The sequence below is a fragment of the Antedon bifida genome, chromosome 3 (assembly GCF_963402885.1).
Source record: "Antedon bifida chromosome 3, ecAntBifi1.1, whole genome shotgun sequence".
Lineage (NCBI taxonomy): Eukaryota > Metazoa > Echinodermata > Crinoidea > Comatulida > Antedonidae > Antedon > Antedon bifida.
In genome coordinates this window covers 27,000,003-27,022,588 of record NC_136228.1, presented here as the reverse complement: position 1 = coordinate 27,022,588, position 22,586 = coordinate 27,000,003, and the positions used below count along the sequence as shown (strand labels likewise).

General features: G+C 29.8%; 1 protein-coding gene across 1 annotated transcript in view; it reads right to left on the bottom strand.

Annotated features, from left to right (window-relative positions):
• Nucleotides 1-3,027: 3,027 nt before the first annotated feature.
• The window catches only part of LOC144836876 (protein SCAI-like), a 39,007-nt gene continuing 19,448 nt past the window's right edge, over nucleotides 3,028-22,586 (bottom strand). Inside the window, exons 5-14 of the mRNA XM_078691787.1 lie at nucleotides 21,425-21,521; nucleotides 11,539-11,637; nucleotides 10,956-11,108; nucleotides 9,710-9,817; nucleotides 9,115-9,216; nucleotides 7,998-8,176; nucleotides 6,694-6,775; nucleotides 5,649-5,898; nucleotides 5,299-5,399; nucleotides 3,028-4,626 (exon numbers count right to left, since the gene is read on the bottom strand). Coding sequence (XP_078547913.1) covers nucleotides 4,483-4,626; nucleotides 5,299-5,399; nucleotides 5,649-5,898; nucleotides 6,694-6,775; nucleotides 7,998-8,176; nucleotides 9,115-9,216; nucleotides 9,710-9,817; nucleotides 10,956-11,108; nucleotides 11,539-11,637; nucleotides 21,425-21,521 — 1,315 coding nt within the window. The 3' untranslated portion in view covers nucleotides 3,028-4,482. The remainder of the gene's footprint in view (nucleotides 4,627-5,298; nucleotides 5,400-5,648; nucleotides 5,899-6,693; nucleotides 6,776-7,997; nucleotides 8,177-9,114; nucleotides 9,217-9,709; nucleotides 9,818-10,955; nucleotides 11,109-11,538; nucleotides 11,638-21,424; nucleotides 21,522-22,586) is intronic.

Here is a 22,586-nt window from a genome sequence, read left to right as displayed (position 1 = left end):
ACCATGTGATTAATTAAGTTTTAAATGTGCAGATCAAATTGGGCGCAAGTATCATTGGAACATAACGTTTGGTTCCCACTTGGATGCAATGCAATGACATAAGTGCTACGCAAGACCAATAAAAATGACAGTTCTGATCATCCAAGTGTCATGATTAGTCAAATTACTTTCTGTTGCAAGGGAACCAAGATTTATGCACATACAGTATATACAGAACTTGGATTTGTAAAATAGAAACTGTTTTAACTACATAGTTAAAACTGTATCCAAGTCTAGTTAGTCTAGGTTCTAGACCATATTTCGAATTAATATAATAGCAAAAAGATAAATATTTTGGCACAGATGGCGTTTCATATGTATAATACTTGAGATCACAAATATGTATATTTTCAGACAAAAATCTAAATGCCGATGGGTCAACTGCCATAAAAAAGACCATAAATACAGACTTGGGGCAAGTCAACCAAAACAATGTGAGTTCTTTGTGGTACAGCGATGATCAGACATTAAAACACACGAAAAAAGAAACTTCCAGATATTATATAAAACTCTTTTTTATTGTTTGATTACTTGTTTAAATAGAACATTCAAGTATAATTTCATGGAATAAAAAGGTGTAACATCATAAAATCAACAACAGAGATATAGCCAGCAAAAGTGCTGGCATTTTGTCTCTTGGAAAAACATTTATAAAAGGAGCTTCTATTTGCAACAACTGCAGTAAGACTAGAACCAGAAAGTTGTAAAATAATCTCAAGTTATTCTTTAACCAGCCTGCACTTTAAGTTAAACTAGATCGGCCATTTTTCCTGTGCTACTATTATCTTTACAGTTCAGGTAACTTGGCTGAGATTAAGGTGCAAAAAGCATTCACACATGACTTTTTACAATCAAACGGACGTTCAATTAGTTTGAGTAAAACAGTGCGAGTAAGATTTAAATGTTTTCTTAAAGATATATTGTCCCCTGAAAAAATATTTTTTTTTTTGAAAATGCCATTTAATTTCACATAATAGTTATTCTCTTCGTCCAAAAATTGGATAGAAAAACAAATTATTTAACTGAAAAAAATGTAATTTAAAGCAAAAAAAAAATGTCAAAATGGCTGACAGCTAATGGGTTTATGGTTGAATTTAACAGTTTATTTTTGGGGTTTTTTTTGTTAGAACTGGAAAATGACCCTTATTTTATTAATCATCATTTTTCATGTTTTTAGAGGACAATACATCTTTAAACTCTGTGCAAACTGCCAAACTAAATATATGACACAACACTTTTTTTTAAACAATTCATAAAGATATCAACAGCATTTTGACAGACAAATTATAATTTGATTCTGCAGGAAAGAAGAAGAAAACAGAAATATCTGTACTACTGTATATGCCAGATATACAACACTTCTTAAAATATTTTACTATGTATTTGTTCGGTACCTTGTTTTTTTATAGTACAAACCAAAAAAAATACTCCTGTACATACAGTAGGCCTACTAAAACACTGTACAATTTTAAACATTCATTCAATTTATGCATGCAATATTGTAAAAAATAACAAATAATATGGTTTCTCTCCATTAAACTTAGCATTAATTATTCATTATATTTAAACTTTTTTATGTATAAAAAAAATAATTTGACATCCATGGAATATTCGGTTAGTTAATACTGCATACAAATAATTTTGGCAGAATATAACATTATTCAAATTGTATATACTTTATTATATAATTATTATTCCTTTTTGTCCATTATCATTCAATTTAATTGTTTTGATATTAAAGATGCTTTCATATCATGGTAACTTTGAATTCTATTTAATTGCTACAATTACAACATGCATATCTACATACAAATTTTATACAAATACATTGCTTTTAAACAATTGTAACCGGTAGGATTTGACAAGTACTGAAATTGAGTATAAAATGAAATGAGCATATTTAACATTGATACGATCTTAATACAGATCCTAAAACAGAACTCCAGGTCCTTTTCACTAGACAAATTTATTCGCACGAATCTAAAATGTTCACCAATGCGCACATGCATATTAATATTTTCATCTACTTTTTGTGACATGAAAAAATGCGTAACCAACCAGACCTCGCGAATATAAAAGAGGCTTAAACACTCCTAAAACTACCTTTATCCTCTCTCTGGACACCTATCATAAGGACACGTTATGGTCTAAAAATAGTGTATCCTTAATAGGGGTGTCACCTGATCCCCTGAATAGGGCTTGGCCATAATTTTAAACTTTCTCCTTGGATAGTGTACCTTTAACATGGGTGTCCCCAGAATAGATGGTGTGTCCCAAAAGAGGTATAGCAATATAATAGTTTTCTCTAAAAAATGTGTAAACAACTCAACTCAATGTTCTACCAAACATAACAAAAACACCATACACTGAATTGTTGTCCCCAATCAAATAAGGATTACCGTACGCCTTGCGTAAGATAAAGAAACCTAACTCAGTGAAATTGTAACTAAAAATTGAAATCAAAATTGTGATGTATTCAATTTCAAATGTAATTCTACCAGTGTGTATTGCATCTGAATAACATGATTTACAAACAAATATTCCATAATATTACACAATACACTGAAATATATGGAAGAAATATAGAGTATGAATATCCATCACCTAATGAACAAACTGACATAACGTAATATTGAAAACAAAAATAGAACATTATAAATATAATGGAAAAACAAATTGTACTGTTAATCCAAGTTTTTTTTTACAACATTATGCAACACTGTCTTTAATATGAAAATATATACGTTTAAAATAAATTAAGTTCGTAAGCTGAAACCAGATCATGTGGCAAGTTACTCAATACAAAATAATAAATATTATCAAAGACACTTGGGTAATAAATTATAAGAAAAAAACATTTCAAATTAACTATGAAAGAATGATGGCTAAATCACAAATTTAAATTAAATAATTATTTCAGATATTAAATAAAACTAATAAAGTCAAATAATAATAACATGGTTTAACTATAAACAACACACAAATATATACGGTACACCAATTATGTTCATATAAATACAAGTAATAAATCTATAAATCTATGTAAATAAATTTGATTAACAACAATTTAACATAGGGACCGGAAATAATTGTTTCATGTAGAATGTATATGAAATGGAAAAAAAAACATACAAACAAAACAATATTGCACTGAATTTACAATTAAAAAAAGTTTGTTTCAGTAAAAGTAGATTCTAAATATATTAAAAGTATTAATATTATAACTAAAAGAGTTAATTGTATTAATCATTTGGTGGTTAATTAACATTTCAAGCATTTTCTGCTTTTAAAATAAAATTTTTCCGTGATACATATTCTGTAAATTTTCTACAAGTTTCTTTTCTTGATTTAAAGTTCTAAAAATGCACTACTGCTTATTATATCAAAGTTTACAGTTGCAGACTAAAATTGATTTCAAATGTTTAAAAACCATGACCACAAAACAAACGAACCTACTACTACTTTTGTCCAAAAAAAACCCCCAATTTTTTTGTTTTTAAAAATGTTTGCATGCATACAAATGCACTATACAACAGCTGTTTCACACATACATCTAATTCTTGAAAACAACCATACTATGTAAAATAAGCATACTCTTGGTGGGATAAATATCACAGTAACACATTATTTATACTGTGTTTCTCCTATTCAAATCTTTATCATTTATTATATACAAAAGGAAGATTGCTGTTGTTGACATAATTATATCATTAGTGATGCGGAAAATATAATCCACATAAATATCTGTATCTGTAATATAAGTACACTAAATCTATACATAGTTTCATAGTTATGAACATACAACAGTATAGAAGAATAACCTAGGTTTTTGTAAAGATACAACAACAGTATAAATGTTATAAGGGCAAGGATTACATTATATCAAGGTTACCACAAAGGTCAAAGGGCACACGTTAATACAAAGGTTAGGCACATAATACTACTATTATTAATATCTTATGGATATTGATTCTTATAAAATTGAATCAAGGGCTCGCACAACGTGAGTGAAATACTTGGCAAATTGCAGAGAAGGACAGAGGGTGTGTTATTTAATATTTCAGCTGATCTTGAAAATACAGATAACTTTAAGGTTTTGTGACATCATCAAAATCAGGATGATAACTTGAAAATTGGGAAGTTATTGTGCAAAGAATGAAATAAATGTACTTGGCATTTTTCCAAGTAAAATCATCATCTTGCTTTTGAATTTCAAAAGGTTTTAAATTTAATTCTTGCTTTTTCAAGAACCTATTGTGGTTCCATCATTAATATTTATATTTTGAACAATACTTATAGGCTACAATGCACATGTAATTCATTATTCATTACGTTCTAATGGAAATCGGGCATTTGTAACTGGTAGTCCTCCATCCATCCATCTTCAATAGCCTCTTGCTAGACAAACATTTAGGTGTCACAAATATTGTATGTTTTTATTGACTAGTCTGTTTCACCGACTTCCAGAAACACCGGCCTGACATCCAAGATCGATGCTAACTCTAAAACATGCTTGTGCAAGAGGGCGTTTTCCATTATGTCATTGCCTCGCAAATCAGGATGCGATTGTGGGTAGAAACTTTCATCCTGAAAATTTAACATTTGAAATAAAATTATGGCACTGTAGTATTAGTCGACATGTTTGTTGCCTATCAGAATTTTTCTGACCAAAACAGGGCCACTGCCTAAACTTCATACAAGACACGGTTTAAATTGGTTTATTTTCCATCTTGAATTGGGAAGAATCAAAACATTACGAATGTGATATGAAAATGTATACATCATAAATTTTGAAAATGTTAAGTTAATCCCCCACTCATATTTGTCAAAGTTTTTTGGGGCCCAGACAATTGTCACCTTAATAAGGTTGTCCCCTGAAAACCAAATTGCCTTCACAGGACTGAGAAGAACTAAAAATTAAGCAGCCACCAATGAATACTTATTAGGATATCTATTTTAGTATTAATAACCCTATAAATTAATATAATTATTTGATCAGTTTTGTATTTTTTTGATGGAAAGAAAAATATTGTCCCTTAAAAGTATCCCTGTCCCTTTAATAGGGGTTGACTGTAGTGTTAAAATGTTATATTGCTATAGTTCCTGTAGTGTTAAAATATATATTGTTGACCCCCCCTCTACCCCCCGCCGCCCCACCCCACTTTGTGTCAGGATGTCTCCTAAGGGTGTTCCAAATGAGGGGTTTTATTGTAATTTAATACATTTAAAGTACAGTAGCAGATTTTTTATAGACAGTACCTTAAATCCTCGATGGTATCTGAGTGTTGCATAACAGAAAATGTAACGAAGAATAAGAAGTCTCAAGTATTCATCTCCATAAAATTGCATATAAACATGATCTTTAAAAAAGAACAAAAAATACCTCGTTATATTATTGTTTTTTACATGAATAAAATAAGACACACTTATGCGGACACTTATGATAACAGACACTCATCTAAAAGTCTATTTTCAACATGCCCTTTCCGTAATAGTATAAAACTATGTAAAAATTTACATTCTCATCATGCTTTTGTTGACTTAATATTTTATGTGATCAGAAATTAAATTTTTTTTTTATTAGAAATAACATATATTTTACTACTTACCAATACCCCTAGACTTGCACAGCAAGTTAGCTGAATCATTCACAACCTTTGCCATGACCTTTTGACACTTGGACCAGACATCTGCAGTGACATCAGTGATGTCACAGATTGAGCAGAATGCCATTACTGGGTCACTCAAGAACAGAGTAAAGAGGTTGCCTTTGACATAGCATCGCTCCTGGATGGCAAGTGGTAATTGTACTGGAGACATGAGAACAATAACTGGTTGACCAAACAAGTTTGGAATACCCTGCAAAAAGGAATATTTTTTTTTAAAATTATTGTATTTATTCAAATAAACGCCCCACTTAGGAATACAAAAATTTACATAATAACATTTTCTATTTGTAGTGGAATTCATTGACTTTCATGATTTACAATTGGCCAAGTATTTTCACTGTATTGTCAAGTATCACTTCTTGATATTAATTGTGTTGTGTATTTTAATAATTCAGTTACCATATTAAACCAAGAAAAGAATATATAATATAAAAATATAAAATAAACAAAAGATAAGAAAAATAAATTCACCTAAAAACCATCCCGAACAATAAACGTAAGTTTTAAAACCTGTTACTAAATTTGCAGAAAAAAGTCTTATTATGAATGTGAGAAGTGGTAGGATGGCAACATTCATGTCATTCTAACCAGCTGGGATGACAGACAATAATATAAAATAATTGCTATACTTATTTAAGATGTAATTTCCATTTTCTTAGACTCTGTACACAATATCAAACTACTAGTTTGTCAAAAAAGGTGTGATATGCCCAAATATGGTATAATTGTGTCTATATATGGCACATCACATTTTTGTTCACATAAAGTTTGATATTGTAGACAGAGGAATTTTGTATTTTATTAAATAAAAACTGTTTTGGTAGTTTCTTTAAAAAAAAGATAACCTAAATATGAATAAACAAAATGAAATTAAAGATTCCAACTTTTTGTATTTTATACAAAGATGTATGTAGTTCATGGTGAATGAAAATAGATGTTGGCTTACAGTAGTTAATATTTAGAAATATTATACAGTACTACTTACCTTAAAAACATGACTATTAGGACTGTCAACAATTAGAAACAATGGTTTCCTGGTAAATGGATAAATATCACCTGGATGCACACTAAATAAAAAAAAACAACTAAACTGATAAAGGATTACCAATTGTAGCATTTAGAAGTTGGGAATACAGGCATCTATACCAAGTTTGCAGTCACGTTTGTGAGCAAGGGGCTTATTTTTATTTATTTCATACACATCCAATGTGAGCAACTTGCCAATTACAGGATGGATAAACTAGAGGTTTCTTTATAAACTTTTTTTTTTACATTTCAGGAAATAGGGCGTTCAATTCAAACCCTATTGCATCCCTTCTACTAGGGCTAAGTACAATGTATGTATACGACTAGGAACAATATGGACATTATTTATCACTCAACATCGGATATATTTGATAACAAATTAAAAAAGAAAACAAGCAAGTATGTATTATGATATTTTAAAGATAGACAATTCATTTAAAAAAAAATATGTACATGAATGTAATAATTATGAAGATAGAAAGATAATAATTTAAGATTATATTACGATTACATGGCGATAAGATTGCAGATGAATTGTTTATTTCTTTTGATTGACAATAGTAAAAGTCAATGTACACTAAACAGGGTGGCAATCACAATATTTTGAAACAAGTTTTTGGTTGTGAACCCAGGACCACCAAATTACAATGATTATTAATGATTTATTGTTTGAAAATCGGTAAAAATGATGAATGATACAAATATGGATAAATATGTTGTGATGCTAATTATTCTTTTCAAATAACATTGTGAGTAGTAACAGTATCATTATTCATAATTTCAAAGAACAAATCTAAAAACGTTACAATGTGTGGTGTACTGTGACAAATTAACTGAGTATCAGTTGCAACTACTAGCAAATATGTAAATTAATAGTGCATAACTACTTGAATACATAAACAGTATATATTACATTAGAAACCATGATAAGGTTTGAAAAAAGATTCTTTGATATTGTTACAGAATTAGGGATAATGAAAAACAATGATTTGTATTATATTAATGCAAATAATAACCTCAGATAAAAACAAGAAATATTTCTTACAAAAAAACACTGCTTGAATTTTTGACTTAATAGTTTTAATTACTGTTCTTTCTTCAGAAATAATGATTTATTATCGATTATTTTTGTTTAACGGTCGATAATTATAATTTCCTAAAGGCGCGGCACAATAATTACTACAATTGCAAATAATAATTTAACACTATTATAAAAAATGGCTATTAATGTAACAAAAAAAACACATAATTACACATACATACCAATGCATTTCTTTAAGATTGCCACTTGGTTTATTGTTAGACCGTTGGTCATTGCCTTCTTTACGATTGTTGGTGGCGATACCACCATAATCATAAGCACCATAATCTTGAGGTTTATCACAACCACTGGAACCATCAGCTGACATGTACAGCAATAAGGCTGCATTTGGTGGAAGCTCCTGTCAATCAAATCATTCAATACCTTATTTAATCAATTAATACTTGAATCAATCAATCAATACTTGAATCAATCAATCAATAACACAATGATCAAGCACAACCACTGGAACCATCAACTGACATGTACAGCAATAAGGCTGCATTTGGTGGAAGCTCCTGTCAATCAAATTATTCAATACCTTATTTAATCAATCAATACTTGAATCAATCAATCAATAACACAATGATCAAGCACAACCACTGGAACCATCAACTGACATGTACAGCAATATCAATAAGGCTGCATTTACAATATACAATTCAAAAGTATTCCAGAATACCAAGATCTTCAATTCAATATCTTCATTTGTTTTTTGCTATCAGTAAATATACAGTTGAATAATGGAAAGATTCAAATGAATGGCCTATTCTCATATACTAATCTGGTATTGTTTATAAATATATGACACTTGTTTTATTTTTATTTATTTTATGTCTTTAGGCAATGTGGCCAAGGATTACCAATAGTGAATTAATCACTGTCCTATCAGATAGGTGGTAATCCCCCTGATACAGGGGCTATTTTGTGAACCAGTTCACCGGGGTAACCCCCTACTCTTTTCGAATAATGAACTGGGTTCTTTAAAGTGCACACAGGTTATAACTGTGTACACTGGACCTACGGTTTATAGTCCTTATCCAAGAAGACATGTTCCACCACCAGAACTAGGAGCGAGTTTTGAAATATGGAAACATAATGGCTTGTCTATTTTTTTTTTCAGAGTTTGTTTCATATCATTATTGATTGTATTGGAAATACAGTAGAAATGATGCATTTCAATACTAAAACAACTATTATGAAAATAAATTTTTATTTTATGACAGTTTGGATAGAGGCCAGATAGATAAAGGTGACCTTCCCCTTAAATAATCACAAAGACACAAGCTTTATTCTTACCTTAAAGGCTGTACCCATGAAAGTGTAGAATTGTCCAAAGGTTGGTTTATACAGTAAGTACTTGTGCGGATTTTCTCTCTTTCCTACCTTCTGACTATTCTCCTATAAGTCAAAATTGATTGCTAATAATATTAATTTTCTTATTCAACAATTGTTTTTAAAAGAAACACCAAAAATACTATGAGCAAATAAGGTATTAAATTTGCGACTATCAAAATAAGATTGTAAATCTTGAAATGATTCTAAGATTTTGCAGCTTCATATAACTTTAAAGTATAGTGTATAGTACAATTACTCTGGATGTACTGTACCTTTCTCCATGAAGCATGTAGCTCTTTCAAAAGTGTAGTTTTTGAATAAATTATTATTATAATGAATGCCTTCTCAGTCAGTGCATGGAGTAATAATTGCTCCATGGTCAGTGTAAGCTATGCTATAAATAGAACACACTACACACTCTTATGTAAATGTTTCATCTGTATTTTACATTAATCTGAAGTCAACATAGATTTTTAAAAAGTAGCTATTTGTAACATTAATTGGTTTTGTGTATTTAGTAATGTTATTAAAACAAGTAAAATAATGTGGTAACTACCTGTGCATCAGGAATGATGGTTTCTGATTGGTTCAAGTCTGGATCTGGTTCCCTCTCAATAGTTTGTAACATTCTATACATGTCAAGGGTCAATTCACTGAATTTAACCTTTGAAAACAACAAATTTCATCTATTAAATAACAAATTTGAAAATATATTAAAATTGAGTTTGTTAATATATTTGCCTTATCTGCTATTATAAGAAAGAACATTCGTTTGTTTGTTGAATTTGTTAATCCTATTCCAGGCATACACCTAGGATCAAAATGATTACAATGGTTCTTGAGAGGTTTTAAACCACATTTGGGTATCTTTCCCATATACTGTACTGTATTTGGCACATGCAAGGGAAATACAAATACTGAAACTACATAATCCAAGATTTAAAATGCTGAAAAATTATCTTAGTACCATGTCTACTTCCAGAGATTTGACAGTGTAAAGTTTTGGCTGTTGCAATCATTGTTTTGAGAAAAATGCTTTTAAAGTTAAGTAACAGAGGAAATAAAAAATACAAAAAAATAAACAGGGAATTTAAGTTTATGCCTTGGGAAAAGGGTATTCTAATTGTTTTATTTCAATGAAACGTCACACCTTCGTTAATTAACTATTGTTCTATTATTATGCAAAATTGTCATCAAAAACAACCCACTAGAACACTTTCAATTTAAGCATGATAGGTTTTATGAAAATCATACATAATTTACACCATTTTTTTAACAAACATACCACACAAAATAGAAAAACACCAAGGTAATGTAAAAAAATATGTAGCTGTTTCAGCTATCATTTTCTGTAAAAATAAAAAAAAATGTTTTCAGCCTTTTATTGTTTTTGGTTGTCTCGGACTTATGTCAGATTTTGCTTGCATGTGCCACATATTTAATGTACTCCAATAAAATTGACAAGGATGTGTTTGTTCTATGTGTGGTCATGGTTGACATTTTATTTCATACATTTATCGAAAAAGAGAAGGGAAAGCAACATTGGACATTTTTAGTTTTTTGTTATTAAATCCTGTAATTATTTTTGCTACTTTTATATTTTGTAAACTTTTCTTGTAAATAGGCCCAATCTTTAAATCACTTTTCTTTTACATTTATTTATTTACTCTGGATGCACCTTCACTCAAGAAGTGTGCCACTGTTTCGCTTCCAAATAAATTATTATTATTTATATTATAGATATGTGAAACCAACAATTTTTTATTTATTAAACAACCACTATTTTACATTGCAAAACAAACCTGTTCCTGGCAATTGCCTATGATCAGAGCTTCTTGTAGAGAGATGTAGACTGGACAACCCTTGTCTAATGGTGGTAGCACATCCCTGCTTAAACGGTGGGACAGTATCATTTGCTTGTTGTCCTTGTCAACAACAATCACCTGATTATCAGCCTATAAATATGTATGAACACAATTGAAAATTTATTTACGTTTTATAAATTATACTCTACAGATCTGCTCTCATAGATATAGAGACTATTTGTATTTTGCGCTATATAAATTTAAAACCATTCTCACAGGACGTAGCAAAGCTCTTCATCAAACTCTGGAAATGCGACACTAAATGCTGGTTTTGTTTACGGTTAGAATGTCGCCGAACATATATTTATTTGTTATCCATAGTGACATATGCTGTGAATGGGATCTGTCTGCAAAATTCCGCTGAGCATAATTGTCAAAATTGGCACTTGACTTGTCACCCATCAAAATGGTTATACTGTATGGAATCACAGTTGACATAGTGGACATGCAAATCTAAAAGTATGTACTACTAGTAATATTCAATGCTGTAGCTTCTTAGTCTGCAAGGATTCATAATTACCTCGATAAAAGCATTGATCTCTCCCAAAACTAGCGACCATTCCATTTTATCAGACGTGTCAAACAAACTGACATACTCATCAATGTGCCGTGACAATTCCTACAAGAACAATGTACATTATCATAATATAAGCATTTAAATCTGGCAATGTTATTATGAGAAAAGAATGTTTATAGTACTATACTCTAATAAATTATACGGCTAGATTTTTTAACAAGGCATGGAACAAAATACTTTTGATATTACTTTTTAAAATGCATCCTACACTCTAGTTCATACAAATACAGTACTTTATATTACTGAATTATTATTATTTGAATATGACATTATGGGTTTTATAATTAAACTTTGTACTGTACTACTATACAGTAGGCTTACTATTATAGCGATTACAGTACATGAAAGCTACTGTATAAAGATTAGCATAAATATTCAGTTACATTTAAATTAATTTTGTTCAAAAGTGAGTTTTTTATTAGTGTACTGTACACCTCAGATATTAAAGTCTTATTTAATTTACATAAACGCTCAAATCTCAAAAGACAAAAGATAAAAGTAGTTGACGTCAATAGATACCAATCTGTAAAGTACTCCCATAATTCATTGCACATACCAGTGATACAAATGAAATTGAGTTTAGCAGCAAAGAAGTTAATAAAGCTGATTGTGAACTTATAGAATCAAAGCTCAAACGTGTTCACCATGAACTAACATGTCCTAATAATATGGTTGCCTCATCATCAGCCAATTAATTAGATTGCTAGTTTGAAGCCACTACTAAACCCAAGTTTGATGTATTGCTATGATGCTCGTATAGAATGTTTTCAATACAATCTTGTGTGTGATCCTTAGAAAATATTTAGACTATCAAAACATAACCATAAAGCTTATTTTATAATAAAATGCTATTGTAAACCGCCCTTATAAATTAGTAAATGCTTTCTACTGTGATCACACAAAATAATGCGTTTTCAATGTATTTATGATACATTTCTGCATTCTCACTCCTGAGGAAGATCAAAGCATATTGATCAAAACGTCAAGAAACTTGACAGTTCTTTTCAGAACTAATACATGTAGTGTACCGCAAACTTTATATCAACTATGTATTTTTTTTATCAAATGATATAATAAATACTGTATAATTGAAATTGAATAAACACAAAATTAAATGTTATTTAAAAATTATTATAGAAAATATTATAAAACCTTGGCCTGAAATTGGAGGGTATGCAGTATTGAAAATTCCATCTTTGCAAAATACCAGTTACAACTTTTCACAGTAAAAACTATACACATCCCCATAATTTACATTAGATAGATGATTTAATGCCCCTTTCCCACATTCACAAATTTTGCTACGAATGAACATGAAGTTATCATAACAATATCTTATCTCCATTGTGTGACCATCACAACAGGAAATTGACAATTTTACAACGTAGTTTTTAGTACGAATGACTACGATTTTTTAAAATTTCATGTTTATTTGTAACCAAATTCATGAATGTGGGAAAGGGGCATTAATTATATTTTACACAAATGCAATATTTTCCTTAATTTTCCATTAAATAAAAACATTTAGATAAAATAATAAAACGCCATCAATTTATAGTAACGTATCAAAGAAGTTAAAGATGCAAGGATTTTAATTGCTTTGAAATTGAAAAATAAAAAACAATTTGCATCAAAGTGAATGTATAGAAATGTTATACAGTATGATAAATGTACAGTAATAAATACAGTTTTACAATTCAACCTTATACAGAACCTTAACTATCTACAAAGGGGTTAGATATGCAAGAATTATCTAAGCCAATTACTTTTAAACTTGAAATATTTTGAAAAGGAGAGAGTACGTAGTTTCAATCTTCACTGTCAGGTTTACATCCTCGGGTTATAATCTATTCAAGAAAATGCGGGACAAACTACAAGCGTACAGGCAATTAAAATATCTCTCTGTACAAGTGCTGAGACATATAAATCTGACTGATATTATAATTTCATATGCATTTTAAAATCTCTAAGGTGGAGGAGGCTGACATAATGATTAAAGCAAGTGTATGACTAAAGCCCTGTGTGAACCCCAAGGCAACTGCATAGAAACTAAAGTATAAACTGAATGAATTAGCATCTTCATCTACATGAAGCTTATTTTTAACCAGTGACATTTACTACAGTAAAATGTACAAAATGTCTAAAAATATTAAACTGATGATTTGATTTGGTGCTAGCCATAATTATAAGCATTAAATTTGTCATAAATTTAAGTGTACTTTAAATGTCCTTATTTTGTGTTGTGCATGTTTTCACTGCCTTTTCCCTGGTGAATTAAGACCTGAAGCCCACATGAATAAACTCCCCCATAGAAAATCATTTTGAATAAACCTATCCCCCACCCCCTCGAATAAACGCCCCAGGGCTTTTATTTATTTTATTGAATAAATGATGCACAATATTGTATTATTATTATAACACATTTCTATTTGTAGTAGAATCCATTGATTGACATGATCTACAATTTATCAAACATTTTTACTGTATTTTATCACTTCTCAATATTAATTGTGTTGGATTTTTTCATATCTAGGAGCCTTTATTTGATTATACATGTTACCATATTACACCCAAAAACAAAATAAACACCTCTTCTGAATAAACGCCTTCCTTGAATATACGTTCCCCTAAAAACACTGAACAATAAACACCCCTGGTGCGTTTATTCAAATAAATATGGTATTTTATGAATGTATCAGGTGCGCCGAAAGATTTTACGATTGGAGAAAGGACTAGTGACATGTCAACATTAACCTCCCTTAATTGACCCCTTTTATGAAAAAGCACCAAAAAAAGAACAGATCTTCAAAACATTTGATAAAAGATGGTCAAATGAACAGTCACAGACTATTGACTAATCTCTGTCAATAATGACCACCGACTGATAAACCAGTTTTATACTACAATTTGCAAAGCTATTTTTTACAAACAGCTCTACCAAAACCAGTTTCAAAGAAAACAGTCCTTCGAGGTTGTTCAATAGAAAGAATACATTTAATTCTTCCACAAGTTAAAAATAGGACAACAAATGCAAACATTGAAAAATTCATTTAGAATAGAGAGTAGATATTGTTAATGCAACCTCACTGATTAAATAACACGCTAATAAAATACTGTTACAAGGCCCTCGCTTTCTGTATAATTTCTAAACTACAAGTTAGATGGCATGTAGAATAAACATTGTCTATTGACACTGACCAAGTGATTCAAACAGCCAGGAGCAATTGTTTTTAAATTAAAAGTATTGTACACAGAACATCTATTAATTAATATTGATTATTAATATGCAATTACGTACAGAATACTAATTAAAACAACATGCCTATCACTAACAATTAATAGTACAGATCACAAATTTGAAGAATTAGTATATTTCTGCATGCCATACAGTAGTATTTCTTATGTATTTGCTTGCACAATAGAGTCCATGATTTTTAAGTTTAATAATAAGTCAGCATTTTTAGAATACAACTGTATTAATAAACTGAATATTTATACACATATTATAATAAAATGATGAATAAAATTAGATGAAGGCATGGTTAAGTGGATTACTGTATATTATGTCATCGCTTCTTTTAGAATTGCAAGGTAATTTCCATACTGTATTAGAAGTTTTTAAAGCTTATCAATTAATCATTTAAATTGCAAAATAATATAATTATGGTACATTAAAGCGTTATATTTTTGTATCATTGCTCTGCACCAAACTTTTATTGTTAACGAAAGTTGTTAATGTATGCACCACAGTAAAGGCATGACAGACAGGAATCCAGAGTAGAGTCACAATACAAAACTATTCTACTAATCTATTCAGTAAAAATTAAAGTTTTAAAAATTATGCATGGCATAAAAAATCAATCAATCAACATTTGATTCAAGATGGAAGCAGCTGATTATTTTAATAAAAGTTGCCTATAGAACAGTAGGTATTTGTTGAATGAGTCGAATATTTAAATGAAAATATTCTCCCCATTCAAGTTCAACTCATAAACATTTATTAATTATATCACTGTGTTTTGCACAAATAATGAATGTTTTACAACTTCAGTACAAACAAACTTTAATGAATTAAATGTTTTAGCATATCAAGGGAATTGTTTGTCGAATTCAGAACACAATCTACACACCCCACCACCCTCAATTCTATAAGGCGTCGTTTTATATGGTTTAACACCTACAAAAATTCCTGTCATTTAATTGGACAATTCACATGTTATGCAAAAGTACATACTATTTAATGATGATATAGTTACTTGGTTCAAATCTGCATGAAACCCAATAGCATCACCGTCTGTTGTTCTGTGCGAATGGAAGCTGCGACGCGCACGACGCAATCTCCCCTTCGCATCAACAAGTTTAGAACAATGGCAAGAATCTACTTTATGTATAAAACAAATGAATGTTTCTATATTCGTGCCATGGTACAAATAATTTCAATCGGTTCACATTGTGAAAATAGAATTTCATCTTTCACTTCATGAAATTATTTGTACATTAATTTAGTTGTATAATATATCTATTTATCAACTACTATTGCTAATTTCAGTACTGCTCTGATTATCGTACTGCATGGTACCAACATTTAGTTTTGAATGTTTTTTGTTGTTGCTTTGTGTCTAGAAACCACAGTTCTCCATTTATATAGAACTCATGCATTTTTCAACAAATAAACACCTCCATGAGGAATGATATACACAGTAACATAGTAAACCAAGAGCATGTTTTCCACATCTTATGTCCATCAGTTTCAGACTGTATGAAATTACGCTGTTCCGATATTATTAAAAATATAATATTATGCAGAAATAATTATTTGCAATATGAAAATTTCTATTTATAATGATACATATTTTAATAAATGTCTAATAAATCATATGAACTCCACAAGGTCAACAATAATATATAATAGTTATTGATATCTTATTTTGGAAGATGAGATTGTACAATTCAGTTTCAAGGTCATTAATCTTAAAGATAACTGCATACAGTATGATCTCATCTCTATACTTTTACAGATACTTTTCACTGAAAATGATAATAAGTTTCATATTAATGTTATTATCGATGAGCAACATCAGCATGTATTCAATTCAAATTGGTCGTGATAAATCCTTGCTTACGATTCATAAAGACTTCTGTTGCAATTAGAGTAGGGAAAACGGCAAGTTTACTTTGAAAAGCATTTTGTATTTACAACCCCAAGGAATTATAGATAAGTTAGTTGAAATTATCTAGGGATTGGACTATGCAATTACTTACTGTATGCAGTTGTAATTTATGAATACTAAATGAAACAGCACTATATAATATTTGGAATCAAGCAACTATAACATAAGAGAGAGAGAATTAGATGCTCTTCTAAGGATGAGGAATTACTTTATAGAGAAAAATTCTCCTCCCAAATACAGTAAGACTCAGGGAAATTGACCATACTCCTACAGGTAGAAAATTACAGTTAAAAGTGTTAACATTAAACTAGATTTAATTTGTTACTATGACTATAGGTTATAATGCATTGATTTAAATAAAGATATATTGTATATATATTCATTGAATGATTTTGTCAGAATCTTTAATTATTTATAATATATGGAGATAGGATCTTGCTAACGCAAATACAATAGCCGGTACCACAATCCAATCAAAGATCCCTCTGCGTATAATAATGTCATAAACTACAGTACCCTTGTTAAATAATAATAATAATAAAGATAATATAAAGACAAAGTTAGATTTCATTATACAGTACATCATGCGTATAATCTATACACTAAGAAGTTTGAAAATACGATTAGCTACCTACTATCAGTATAAAAAAACAAAAACAAAAAAAATAGAAAGGTCATTACTATTAACTTTAAATATTAGCAATAGATATGTCATATGTCATAACGGTGGAAAATGCATTTAGATAATTAACATACAGCAATGCTGCAAGTAATTAGCATGATGCCATAATGACAGAATTGATGATATAAGCTTAAAAGCTACTCTAGTCTAAGCAGTAAACAATAGTGTGAAATGAATACGTGGCTTTAGTGCATAACAAACATATTTGGGCAATTCTCCATTGGAAGACCAAAATCATCATTTTTTAAATCTACATGAACCTACACTTAAGTGTTATTTTTTGTTTACTAATATGTGTGGAATGTAGTTCCAACTAAAATTTTTGTTTTATTAATTCACATTTCTTCAAAAATTGCTTTCCTTGTCGAATGTGTAATTTAAAATTTGAAACTGAAAAAATAGCTGAAATTAGACAATCCTGAACTATGTACTTAACTCAACCCTTGTTGACTTTAATTATTCAAATTATTTGAGTTCATGGTCTCTAGAACACTAATATTAATATAAATTTTCATGTCGCATCTTCCACTTTCTATAAGAAATCATTCATTTTCTAGTAAATTAGTTTGTAATTCCGTTACCAAAAAATTGATTAAAGTTTTCCTGTGAGCTAACCAATGCTTATAAACTTGAGTTACTTTAAATTCTCTTATTAGGTATGTCCACTTACCTATATCAATTACACATTTTGTTTGGTCTTCTCTAGTTTTGTAGAAAACTTGGTAACGGAATTACATTTGGTAACGGAATTACATTTGGTAACGGAATTACATGGGGGTATAGGTATAAAATAATGTATCTTAATTCACTATAAATGTCTCTGTAATCACATAAAATTGTTTTTAAGTGAAGGGAATCAACAATTAATTGATTATTTATAATAAATCCAATTCCTAGTTGCCAAAACAGTTCCATGGAGTCACTTATAGTAGAAATTTACTATTAATGCACAAAATCACTTAAAACGTTTATAAAACATACTTCCTATGAGCTAACCAATGCTTATAAAAACTTAAATTACTTTATATTATCCTAATACTAGGTTGCTCAAACCAATATCATTATCAGCAACCAGTTATGTCTCCTCTAGTTTTTTTAGAAAGCCTGGGTAACATAATTAAATTTTGGTATAAATTAATGGTATTACATGGTAACGGAATTACATTGGGTTATGTATAAAGTAATATACCTTAATTCACTACATATGTCTTAGTACTGTATAAATTGTTTCTAAATGAAGCTAATCAACATTAATTAATAAATAATGAATCCAATTCCAAAACAAATCCATAGTATATAGAGTCATAGTACAGTATACTGTAGATACTATATTTCCGATCGATGCTAAAATCATTCAAATTCATTCCCTATACGGGCACCACTTTAAGGATCTATCTGAATCAAAATAGGTTGATAAAGGTTAATAGTCATAAAGCTGATGACAGTAGTGAATAAACTTATATTTAATAATGATTATTTTCTGTAGTACAGTGTATACAACAGCTAGTTAAACTTCAATAGTGATAACACTGACAATCTAAGCTTGAGGTGAGTAGTTTTAGGCACTTCAGCCAGAATAAAATTAGAGAAATTTTGGCCAGGCTCTTGAATATGACAATGAAAATTAAGCTTCACAATTCAATTTGTTAACATTTTTAAATTTGGAACATTTGGTTTCTAGTTATAGTGTAGATATGTAAATACAGTGGACAGATCATGCATATATTGAGTAAGCTCTGTGAACCACAGATAGGCCCATTTTTTTTATTATTATAGTAGGTAGATCCAACAAATTCATGTGATGATTTTTATAAAATCTGGTTTAAATGGACATCAATCATTGTTAAAGTTCCATGAGAACACTAAAAAACATAGAAAAAATTATTATTTGATGTTCTATTCGAATCAATAATCAGACGCGTAATTCCGTTACCATGTCATGTAATTCCGTTACCAGACAAAACTAACCAAATGCAGATAAACTATGAAAATATCCGAAGTAAACTTGTATTAATAAATTAGCCACATCTTATGTCTACACTGTAATACCAATCATAATCTTCAGTTGTTTATAGTATTCAGACGGAATCTCATGTTTCAAGTTAAAAATTTAATTATCGATTTTCTGCGTAATTCCGTTACCAAAATAAAAGTTACCAGAATATCAAGACATTGTAATTTTTTTTTTTAAAGTAGACTGTTTTAGATTGGTAAGTATGTGTACTACACACACATATCAAATTTATTATTCAAAGCTTACCCAGATCTTGTGGGTTGGTTAAAAAAGGCCGAAAATCAGTGTGAATTGTAATTCCGTTACCGTGGAATTGCCCATGGATCTGTGGAATTTTTACAATATTAATTTATTCATCTTTCAACTGAAAATCATAATTTACAGTCACTCACAGACATAACATTGGTTGAAATAAAAAGTCTTTAATTGTTTTTTAAACTGATTTTTACTGTGGTCATTTACAGTAAATGTTTTGGCAATTCCAGCATTACGGACATGCAAAAGACTTTTGTGAACTGTATTTTGAAAAGTAATACATAAAATATGATGAAAACTTCACAGAATGTTTGTCTTACTACAGTATTTATTAAATGTTCCAAATTTCATATAGAAAGAAAAAGTTATTGTTGAGAAAATTGCTGAAAACCTAGAAATTTATTTTTTAACCAGTTAGTTTTAATTCTAAATTTCATCAAATATTTTGAGGCCAGAACTAAATATGTCTTTATTTTCATCTTAAAAACACATACAATTTTAAAATTATAATGGTGTTTGACATGTAGGCATTTTCAAGGCAGGATTTATATTCATCTACAGTAACTGTAATGTTATCGACTTTCTGCAGTGTTATGGTTATTTAAATGGTATTTAAAAAAGTACAAATATTCAATATTATTATCTTAGTATAAAATTCTTCTGCTACTGATGTGATTTGTACAGTACATGTGTACTTGTACAATCCTTTCCTACTATTATAATACAAAATTATATGCAGAATTATAACATCATAAAGGCAATGGTAATTTTGTTCCATTCAACCGTAAATTTAATGTTGCCAATTTGAGTTTTTTGTGTGTAAACCGAACCAATATAGAATGTTTTGCAGCCATAATAGATTGAGATGGCGGACTTATTAATAATATATTGCATTTAATAATTGAATGGGGATAAATATATTATTCATTTGTTGAAAGAATGATTGTTTCATTCAACACAGCTCTACCTGTTAAGGCTAGGCAATCTAGTGAAACAAATTGCAAATAGAGATTTTTATTTTTTAAATGGTCACATTATGATTAGGAGATCAAAATTTGAGCATCATCACACCTTTGTCACTCATCCCGATGATATGCAAATTAGCTTAATTATGCAGATTACAAGTGAAATTACAGGGTTACCATATATCAAAAACTAACAGTCGGACTCAGAGAGAGTAGTCAAGTCAAACTGGTTGGATAAAAAGTCAATCTTTCAATATTGGAAATGAAAATCGCTTCTCTAGCTTTTCATTATAATTCCATGAATTATGAAATGTATTCACTACTCTGTATTGATGATATTGATGATTTTGGTATATAATTACTGTAGTACTGATAATTGCTTGAAGTAAAGAATATTGCCAAAGCCTTTTACATTTGGAATATTACCAAAGTATTACCGGTTTACCTGTACTTTATTCATCATACTTTTCCAAACATTCTGGATATCACCTGACTTAATAAATTTGTCCTCAATGTGTTTGGCATAGTCCCTCTTATCCCTTTAATTACTCGTTTCAATTCCCTTTGGCTGAATCTCCTTGTTTAAATGTTTTATATTTTTCTTTCATTAATGATCTTAATTCCTTTGAAAGAATTTAAGTTAGAAGAATGTTGCCAAAATCTATTTTTTTCCAATTAAAACCAACCAATCGGAAAACAAAACTACTACCACCTTTCATTGTATTTAAATAACATACAATACCTTAATAAGCTCTCTGATAAGATCCATTTTCCTCAAAAGCAAGCAGACAACAATTAGTCTAGCATAATATCGTAGCTTCTTTACCATCAGCTCAGGTCTGCAAAGATAAAATCTCTGTAAAGGACAGGTTCTTTTACAAATAGAGACATGATGATTTATAAAGCATGTTTTCCACTTAACAATTTTGTTTTCACAAATCAAAAGCATCAGCTTATCCACATACGTACAGTATTCATGCTTCCATCCTCCCTCGCTGCGACGAATTCTAGCTTTTTCGCTTCATTGAAATTAGTAGTTTGAATTTTTTCTACTTTTGGCGAAGTGAAAAATTACGCAACCAATCAGAGATCATGAAATGAGGTATATCGCATTCATGAGCACTCATGCCAATCAAAAAGCACAGCAGACACGCGATGGAAATAAAAATCAGGGCTATATTCCCTCTTGTAGTGGAGGGTAATTTTTTCTCTTGCTACTGTAAACAGCTCCTCTGAATTCGAGCTAATAAATTTGCCTAGTGGAAAACAGGCTTAAAGAAAAGATAACAACAATCTGACATAGTGTTGACATCATTGAAGAGATGTACACAAATACTATAGGGTTGCTAGAAAATAAAAGCACTTTCTTAGGTATCCGGTGGTTTCTTAGTAGGTGGAAGACCTATCATGAAAAGTGAAAGATATGATTTCTTGGCACAATATCATTGCTTACATTCCCCCCCCCCCCCCCCCGATATTTATACAGTTTACAGTTTTATATGTTTTATACTTAAAGACACACTTCAGTTATTACTGTACTGTATGTCCAACCATAACATCAAGTCCATTGAATAGAAAAACATGGATACAATTAATTGATTCTTTCTACTCTGGAAAACCAAATTCAATTTTGTGAATCTGACGTCGATGATATTTGACTTTGAAGCTACAGGACTGTTAATATCAACCTAATTCAAAATCTGAATGTAAATAATCAATATTAACATTTCAGCTAATTCAATAAGTATTCAGACACATTAACATGGCCAATCACTGGTATGCCATACACTATAGATTTATCAATGTGAGAATGACTTATGGAAATCACTTAGTGATGGCAGATGTACATATTCAAGTACTGTTTATTAGAGATGAATGAAGTCTCTACATAGTTAAGATGAAAA